General features: G+C 41.5%; 1 protein-coding gene and 1 non-coding gene across 2 annotated transcripts; both read left to right on the forward strand.

The window, feature by feature from the left end:
* Positions 1-2,255: 2,255 nt before the first annotated feature.
* On the forward strand, positions 2,256-3,925 carry LOC142661832 (transcription factor HES-5-like). The gene is made up of 3 exons (XM_075839443.1): positions 2,256-2,323; positions 2,469-2,649; positions 3,511-3,925. Exons 1-3 carry the CDS (start codon positions 2,258-2,260, stop codon positions 3,723-3,725), a joined length of 462 nt encoding a protein of 153 aa, XP_075695558.1. The 5' UTR covers positions 2,256-2,257; the 3' UTR covers positions 3,726-3,925.
* Positions 3,926-7,491: 3,566 nt separating this feature from the next.
* On the forward strand, positions 7,492-7,584 carry TRNAI-UAU (transfer RNA isoleucine (anticodon UAU)). The gene is given in 2 exon segments: positions 7,492-7,529; positions 7,549-7,584. It is a non-coding gene; the product is annotated as a tRNA-Ile (tRNA).
* Positions 7,585-10,230: the final 2,646 nt, after the last annotated feature.

The following is a 10,230-nucleotide window of genomic DNA, read 5'->3' on the forward strand; positions in this document are numbered from 1 at the left end:
GTTGCCAAAGCTTTTTTGCAGGAGTCGCTCCAGGAGTCAAACAGTTTTCTAAGCCACCAGACCCCCCCCCCCCTCGTGTTTCCCCGTGTCACTTTTAAACTTCTGACAGGATATAGGATCGGCAACATTATTAGAGGCACCTGCACGAAAGCAGCGGCGGATTGACAATTCATACATTAAGGCAGTGCCCGGGGGCAGTGCCCGGGGGCGCATGACCAGATGAACTCAGACCAAGTGTATCATGGGCATGACTTTAGTGAGTGGCAAGGCTATTCCAGCAATCTATAGGTCCCAGCCATTGCTACCCCTCACTAATTTAATATTTATCATTTCTATAAGTTCAGCTTGAAAGCCTTCGGCTTTGCCAAATGAGTGGCCCCCCTCGCCTCCCCCAAAAGAGTTTAAACATGGAACTGCAAAATAAAAGTCAAAATAATAGGTGCTCACACCCTAGTGAAGCCGGGCACAATACCCTCTTATCCAAATGAAGCCTTTCAAATTTATATGCAAATGAAGTGATGTAATAGATTTAACCCAAGAGCATTGATCGCTGGCATGAATGTAGGGCAGGGGTCCAGGACCTCGGTGATAATCCAATTAGGCAATTGTGTTCTCGCCTCATTCTTGTATTATTACTCTCATCATCAAACAGTTCACATGTATCTCAGTTATACATCAGATTAATGAATAATATTAAGATTTATTATATAGGACAGACTGTCACTATTTATAACCAATAACATGTTGGGCTATGTTCACACGCTGATTAAAAAATCGCTGTAAAAAAAGGCCCGTCTGAACGAAAAACTGTTTTTCCCATTGATTTCAATGGGCCGATGTTTGTAGGCAATCAGCTACCGTTCTTTCAGGCGTATTTCGGAGCGTTTATGCCCTGAAATACGCCTGAAAACACAGCGTGTGAACATACCCTTATAATGCCCCTATAGTGCCTCCCCACGCAGTATAATTTCCCTAAAGCTTCCCCAACACAGTATAATGACCCATTAGTGGCCCCACACATTATAATGCCCCTTCGCTGCCCCCACACAGTATAATCCCCCTTCGCTACCCCCACACAGTATAATGCCCCATAGCTGCTCCCATAGAGTTTATTTCCACATTGCTGCCCCCCATACTCAGTATAATGCCCCCGTACAGTATATTTCCCCATTGCTGCCCCCCATACTCAGTATAATGCCCCCTTAGCTGCCACCACACAGTATAATGCCCCATAGTGCCTAATAAAAAAAATAGTAAAATATATATTTACCTATCCCACATTCCCACGACAAGTGGAGGAGATCCCTCTGCTCCTCCGCTCTGTGCAGTGTGTGGCTCTGCACAGACAGGCGAGATTACGTCACTATATCGCACCTGTCTGCGTAAAGCCGTTCACAGCTGTCATTAAATAGTGAATGCTGGAGCAAGGAGCCGTGAGCTCCCTGCTGCAGCATTGGATTCAACTGTATCTGCTTCCTGAGGATGCAGATACAGTTGAAACCGGGACACGCCACCGCTGGGGGACTGACCCCACCATCTCAGCAGGCCTGGGGCCACCGGCCCCTGCCCCCTACCCGCCGGCTACACCTCTGCATAGAACACTACAACCCCCAACATGACCTGACCACTGGACATGATCATAATACACTTCTTTTGTAAACTACAGCAATGGTTTCCCGGCTCATTGAGGAATACCACAGTCAGCCCCCACCCCCAAACTGAAATGGCTGATAACAGGGGACAGTAAATGATAGTCTCCTGCACATTAGAGGGAGATTTGTGATTTACCGTCTCTTGTAATGTTACTTTCTATGATTTACTAATTATCGACTCCTCTGCTCCATAGATTTCGGCATTTGTCACACAGCGTCTCCTCCTGAGTTTCCCTCCAATGTCAGATATTTGATCCTTCACCCAGAGGAGGACGCACGTGTCTCGAGGCCACACGAGTCTTTCCCAGAATCTAATGTATCATTAGCGGCCCCTGCCCCATTGTCCGTCCATACTCCACCTGCTGCAGAACAGAGGGTTGTTATCCTGAGGCAGTTCCACAGTTAATTTAGCATCTAGTAATTGAAGCCCATGGTATTGTTTTGGGGGGGATTGTGATTGGCTACGGACTGTGGGAAACTTCCCTGAGCTCAGGACTCACAGATTCAGCTGCTGATATGACTTATAAATAGTGGACGACCTCACATCTGCCACAAGGAATATTATCAGTCATCAAAGATATATCTGTAGGAGCAGTATATTAAAAATGGCGCCCGCCAGCGCTGCTATGGGGTACTGCGCCAACGGGCAAAAGTCCAAAAGTTCCCTCAGGGTAAGTATCAGGTGTAGTTTATACAACGTACATAGAGTTAGAGAATGGGTATGGTGTATGGAACTGAACTGTCCAGAAGAGCTAGCAATCTATAGAGGCCATTTATGATTTTTATCTAACGGGTTTATTAATTTTCTATTTGCAGCGGTTGCGGAAACCGGTGGTGGAAAAACTGAGACGGGACAGAATAAACAGCAGCATTAAACAACTTCGGTTGCTGCTTGAGAGTGAATTTCAGAGCCATCAGCCCAACTCCAAACTGGAGAAAGCCGATATACTGGAGATGACCGTCCACTATTTAAAACATCGCCACCTGCAGGTGAATGGTAAGTACTGCAGTTTCACAGTTACGGCATAGGTTCTGTTCACATATCGTCTTTGCACTACGTTTGCCGTGAAAGCTCCTGGCGCATGTGCCAAACCTATCCATTGGACAGCATTTACCAGGGTCCGTTTGGCACACGCCGAGCATCGGCATACCGTTTGTTTTTTTTCACTGTATAGGAAAGCGTAGTCATACAGTAAAAAAATCATACCGCACAGTATATGTTTTTCTTTAATGGGATCCTATAAGTGATGAATGCCCCTGTCTGTCTATACAGCGACATATGTCAGAGCCTTTTGTCAGAAGTATACGTTGAGAAATACTCCCATTGTATAACTCTTACCGAAGGCAAAAACGCTATGTGAACAGCGCCGTATTGTGTTTATTAGGCTGTATCAGATATGAAGCCGGTGACTGCTTTGTCCAGCCATTCACTAGTCAGGCCTTTTAGATATTCATACAGTAACATCCCTTTACTCCAGCATTGATGCAAACCTGATAGGTGCCGGATTATCAAAAATTCTGGATTATCGAATGACGGATTAATGTAATTTTACTGTACACTGCTAAGATAGCGTTAAAGGAAATTGCCTCATCTTTACCAATGGCTGAAAAATATGGCCACTGGCGCTACCCCTCTCCTCCCCTGTGTCATGTGACCTGCTTTGCTGCAGATGTACATCTGGAGGCACCATGGAGCGCTTATGTAGTCACATGACACAACCTAACGACTATGGACATTCCCTTGAAGAAATCCTGCCTAGCCTCCTATTGGTTACTATATAGTATAGCAGTCCACGTTGTGTGCCCATGGGGATATAAATTATATTGATAGGATTTTCTGTTTGTTCTTCTTCTATAGTAACGTTATGTTCTACAAGAAGTCCTTCCCAAGGCTACAACCGGTGTCTGGACGAGACTTTGCAGTATCTGTCATATTCTGACAAAACGGGCCATGCCAACCAAAATGTCATGCAGAAATTTAAAAGTGATCACACAGCGGGCAGCAAAGCACCAAGTGCAGCATCACCCGCCTCCGAGCAGCCACCCAAACGTGCCATCTGGAGACCATGGTAAAAGACAGAGATGTTTTATCCATAAGAGCTGGAGATTGTGCAGCACATTGCACCCTCTGTCACCTATGGACCGAGGAACGATCTGGGTCATGTGACTAGGTGTCGTCCCCCGTCCCCCCCCCCCCCTTAGTAGAAAAGTTCTCTTTTTTGCCAGTTTAACGATTAGTTGCTTCATGTTGAAGTGGTCTCTGACAATGGTATTTCCAGGAAATTTCTAAAGCACTTGCAATCTATAATATTCATAGGAAAGTCGTGTAATAGATCCTAATCTATATATATTATATCTGAAAAATAAGATTATTATATTTTAATGTCATAAAATCCATTGACCTTGTTATAAAACTCGAATAAAGATAGTTAAATATGAGCAGTTGATGTTTATTTTTCCCAAAGAAAAGCAATTATCCAGAGTTACATTCAAAAGTGTCCTGGTTGCCCTTGGAAACAGACAGCAGTGTAGCTCCACCCCGCTGTCAGACATGCAAACTAACAGTTTTTTCTCATCTATGCACCACACGAATAACAGGAATCCAGCAGAATTCAGAATTTAGCTTTGGACATGAATGGAGAAGAAATAATTTACGGAGTTAGTTTGCCCACAGCAACCAACCAGCTCTTAATTACGTAGAAATAGTGGTTGTATTTTCTATTCTTCAATCCAGACATCTTCCCCATATCTTCTATTCTTCAACTAATTCTATTCCTCATCAGTTCCCATCCTTAGGGTACGTTCACAGGTAGCGTAAATATTGCGGAATGGGTTTAGTTGCGCAAAAATCTGCAGCATAATACAGTAGTGGCAAAGTGGATGAGATTTAAACAAATCTCATCCACGCGCTGCGTAAATGCTGAGTGGAAAAAAACGCCCAGAAATTGACCTGCGGTGCATTTTTTTTAGTCCGCAGGATGTCAATTGAATTTACATAATCGCTGCTTATTTGTTGCGGGTTTTCCCTATTGATTTCAATGGGGAGGTGAAACCCACAACAACAAGCAGTTGCGCTTTTTTCAGGAACAATCGTTTGCACGAGCGATCATTCGCCTGATCATCGGCCCATGAAAAAAGACCTTTACTTTCAATTTCTGTAAACATTTATTTCATTACAATTAGTAAATTACAAAATTTGGAGCAATTTTGATGACTAGACAAAAAAAACAATTTTTTAAATTTTATATATATATATATATATATATATATATATATATATATATATATATATATATATATTTATTTATTTTATATTAAACAATATATAATATTTAATAAAAAAAATCTATATTTATATTTTTATTTTAGGGGTAGGTAAAAAAAATGAAACTCTTAAATCTTCAATAAAAAATATAATTTATGTCAGCATTTAACTCTGCATTCTACCCGTCTGTTCCAAATAATTTTATGAGTACAAGTTAAAAAAAAATTACTTTTACCCCTTCTTTATACTAGGGGTAGAAAAAAAAAAGTGGTCATTTCCCACCAAGAAATTCTGCCTTTGTGAAGTAAATACCGGGCTAATTTCCATGAGAAGAATACTTGCTTTTATCTTCCCGATTGCCATGATCTCATCGAAAAATAAAAATCTGCTCGAAATTTTCTTTTCAAAAAGTTCAACTTAAACAAAGAAGTTTAGCGAATTTTTTTGTTGAAGTTGTTAGAGAGACTGGGCAGCGGCTGAATAGGTTTAGACATCCTGTCTTTTGATCCCTCTTTCCCGCCTGGAAGTGTGTCCCTATTTATCGTTGTCATTGGAATGTCTCTGATTCTTAACATTAGGCCGTGTCGGTTTCTTTTTGGATCCATTAACGCTCTCACCATTTCTTGCCCATTCAAGTTCTCTTCTGTTTTATGTCACCCACCCTCCACCTGTTCATCTGTCATTATTCCAAGGTCATTCACAGTCAATTTAGCCCAGCGGTAATTGAAGCCGCCATTGTGGCCACAAGATAACAATTGGTAGCCGAGTGTGGGAATGAGCAGTAAGGATGGGGTTCACAAACCTGGGCCTTCAAAGACTGTTATATGGACCAGAATCCCGCGTAAATGACATCAGAGGTGCCCGTGAAATACACGGCCCATTGTTGGAGAGATTTGGTGACTTCATTTCTCAGTACAGAAGCCTAGAACAAGAACCAGCTTTGGCGGCAGCAGGATCCTTACAATGGGTGAGGTGCGGGAGGTGCGGGAGGAGGGAGGTGCGGGAGGAGGGAGGTGCGGGAGGAGGGAGGTGCGGGAGGAGGGAGGGGGCTAATCAGTGTTTTCATGGATTCACAGGGAGAAATAATTAAATTCATTGACAAGAGAGATACTTTTCTTTGTTGTGTGGATAATATATACGGCGGGAAAACCATAAATGAGACGACCAAAGCTGAGCTATTGATACGTAGCTATGACGACATCTCAGTGCAGACGATGCATGTGTGAAATAAAAAAATAAAAAAAATGTAAAAAATAAAATTTGGGAATTTTGGAATTTTATAAAAAATAAACAAATATACATATCGATAGATTACGTTTATTAGAACATTTTATTTTATTATTTTTTATTTTAAGAAATGTATTTGAAATAGTTGTCATTATTTTATATTTAATAGAAAAATATAGAATTCTATTAAATATAAATGAGAAATATTTGACCTGTTCAACTTTCAAAACAGGGATAAAACCTGATACGATAATAAACGTGCCATTCATGAAAAAACTGTAAAAAATGTATCAAAAAAATGAATGATAATTCTTTTTATCTGTTTTCTGGACAACACCTCATCGCACCTTTGAGACATTTAAATTATTATTTTTTATGTTGATCTGTTAATAAATAACAGAAAATACATGTAAAATACACACAAGAAGGCAGATTTACTATTCAAAATGAGCCCGATTTCATGCGTACATGCCATGCACCATATCTATTAACTGTTTTAGACAGTTTTTGTGACCCGCTCGACAAGGGGCGTGGCCTAGATGAAAAGGGGTGTGATCTAGCTGAAAGGGCGTGTCTTAAATGCGCCATCTTAATCCAGAATTACACCAAAATTTTGCCACAAAAAAATGGTGTGAACTAAACCAACCAAGAGGTGGTACATGAACATGTCTTGCATGATTAGCTAAATTTATTATCATACATTATGTACCACCAATTTGGCACATTGTCCGACTACCTGGTTTATGTTTACACTGTCTAAATGTAAGACAGTATTAGTAAATCTGCTCCAATATCTACCATATTTTTCTATGATTTTGTCCATACACCTCCTCATATTATTAATGCCTTAAAGGGGTCTCAAGACAACCCCTGTCTATACACCCTATTAAGGCAGATGGATGTCCCCCCTCTATATGCCGGAATAGAGAGTCACTTTGTAAGTGCAGTTCCTCCTCTGTCGGATTCAGCAAGTCCACATGGACAGTTCTTCATGTTGCAGGCGGCCGCTGCAGGAGGAATGTGTGCCTAGACGAGGCGTTATTTTAGGAAGGGGGTGTCCTAATGAAATAATCCCTTTAATTAAAAAATAAAGAAAGAAAAAACACAAAAATAAAAATGCAGCTGCAAAATCTAGATATAAATACCGTTGCCCCCCCCCTGCCAACTTTTCGCTCAGCAACCCTCATGCAGTTACACTGACTGTCCCTTTATCATTTTTTTGTATATTGTTTCCTTTATAGAATGTTGATTTTTTTTTTTCTTCTTGTATTTTTGTTATGAAAAAACTTTGTTACATATTACGCGGATGCGCACACAGAATGAAGTCAGAAAAAGCTGAAATCCACGGCTCCAGTGGCGCAATCGGTTAGCGCGCGGTACTTATATGACAGTAACTGGTGAGCAATGCCGAGGTTGTGAGTTCAAGCCTCACCTGGAGCAGATGTTTTACAGCGACATATCAATGAAAGATCTAATAAATGTAATGTACAAGTGCGTATTATCAGAGGTGATATAGATGTAACTCTGACAGGGCTCATGCCGGTTGTTTTAAAGCTTGTTTTAGTTATATCTTAATTTACGCTTTTTATACTGTAGATGGCGCTGTTTGCACTATACTAGTAATAATGTGAGTTTGAGCTTCATCTGGAGAAGGCGATTCTTCCATACAAACTGTGCCCATTATAAACCGGGGACTAGATACCCTGAAAGTCATACAAGGGGCCTTATTCCCCTCAAAGATTCAGAATATATTTATGACTGCAGTTTTTTCTGATATTACACTTCGCCCTTTTACACTTACAGGGGGTCAAGGAAGCTGTTTTTTGATCGGTTCCACACATTGTAGCTGCTTTAGCTCTCCCTGCACCTTTGACATGGAGGAAAAATGAGTCACTACTATTAAATAGAGGCTCTAGAGTAGTGGCGTCAGGCATGCTGGGAGTTGTAGTTTGCAAACAGCTGGGGGGCCACAGGTTGGAGACCACTGCTCTACTACAGCCTTTGCTTTTATTAGTCATGGAAAGACATTTACCAGCCACCGTCCTGTTCCCTCCATGTCATCAGCAGAAAAAGGACGGTTACAAGAGCTTCACAATGTGAGGACAACGCCAAACATCTGCTTATATCTGAGCATCCCGGACCCCTCTCTGTATTACATCTTTACTTAGGATGAAAAAAGACACAAGTCCATCAAGTTTAATGTATTATGTAGTTAGGGTCAGAAATTGGCGTTGACTGCCGTCACACCTAAATTTTCAGGATTTAAGTAGAGTAAGACTTTAAGCCGGTCATATGGCCATAGCAATAACTTATCCAATGCAACCAAATAATGACAATATGTACTTAATAGTGTGTATAACAAAGAAACAGTTTAAACAGAAAGGAAAATATTTGAGTTCAGGGGAGAGTCTATGTGGTTCAGGGCAGGGGTGGAGTTTACATGATCAGGGCAGGGGTGGGGTTTATGTGGATCAGGGCAGGGGTGGAATTTACTTGGATCTGGGCCGGGGTGGGGTTTATGTGGATTAGGCCAGAAGTGGAGTTTACATAGATCTGGGCAGGGGTGGAGTTTACATGGATCAGGGCAGGGGTGGAGTTTATGTGGATCAGGGCAGGGGTGGAGTTTATGTGGCTTAGGACAGGGGTGGAGTTTATGTGGATCAGGGCAGCCGTGGAGTTTACTTGGAACTGTGCAGGGGTGAAGTTTACATGGACCTGGGCAGGGGTGGAGGTTACATTTATCTGGCCAGGGTTTGGGTTTATGTGTCTCAGGGCAGGGGTGGAGTTTATGTAGACCAGGGCATTGGTGGAGTTTACTTGGATCTTTGCAGGGGTGGAGTTTACATGGATCTGGGAAGAGGTGGGGTTTATATGATCTGGGCAGGGGTGGAATTTACATGGATCTGGCCAGGGGTGGAGTTTATGTGGATCAGGGCAGGGGTGGAGTTTATGTGGATCAGGGCAGGGGTGGAGTTTACTTGGATCTGTGCAGGGGTGGAGTTTACATGGATCTGGGCAGGGGAGAGGTTTACTTGTCATGTATTCTCACTTTTACCTAGTTTTATTAGAGCTAGGTAAACTATTACATATGAATGTTGCATGACTTTTGTTGTTGGTCACAGACTAGGGGGTTGGTGTTTGGGAGAGATGTGGGTGTAATATCTGGGGTGCAGTACCCTTTTGTAGACCATGATCTGTGATCACGTGCCTACTGTAAAAAATAATGTTTAGAGATCAAGTGGGGTCACAAAGAGCCCATAATGGGGGGCAACACTCAAATAATATTATAAATATTAATAGCCCTAATAAAAGTGTTTCTACAATCATTTTGTTTTTGCTTGAGAACCCCAAACTTTTCTTACCGGTTTTGGCAAGTGAATATCTGGAGCATTGTCCTCTAGATAAGTGAACTTTTATCATAGGGGGTAGTGAGACCCTTAGCTAAAATTCGACCAATTTCTAAAGAGCATTTTTCCAGTGCAGCTGCTTTGTGGCCCATGAGGGCATCTATCTATCTATCTATCTATCTATCTATCCATATCCATATCTATCTATCTATCTATCTATCTATCTATCTATCTATCTATCTATCTATCTATCTATCTATCTATCTATCTATCTATCTATCTATCTATCTATCTATCTATCTATCTATCTATCTATCTATCTATCTATCTATCTATCTATCTATCTATCTATCTATCTATCTATCTATCTATCTATCTATCTATCTATCTATCTATCTATCTATCTATCTATCTATCTATCTATCTATCTATCTATCTATCTTACACATAGATGACACATAGTGCCCCGCCGGCCCTGTCATACTGAGAAAACATATTCCACAAGTGAATAGATGACTGAACTCATGGCCTCTAATTGACTTTAACTCAATGTTAAATGTGTCTTAGAAAAATATGAAAGCAGCAGATCCTGAATTTCCAGTCACACAGAGTCCTCACAGACGTGGCCCCGGGGCCGCCTGATCTTCGCTATGGCCCAAATGTCCCCCTGCACTCAACTGTATACACATCCTTAGGAGTGGCACTATCTATAAGGGGGCTCTCTATGGGGCACTTACTA

This window comes from Rhinoderma darwinii, chromosome 10 (assembly GCF_050947455.1).
Source record: "Rhinoderma darwinii isolate aRhiDar2 chromosome 10, aRhiDar2.hap1, whole genome shotgun sequence".
NCBI classification, from domain to species: Eukaryota; Metazoa; Chordata; class Amphibia; order Anura; family Rhinodermatidae; genus Rhinoderma; species Rhinoderma darwinii.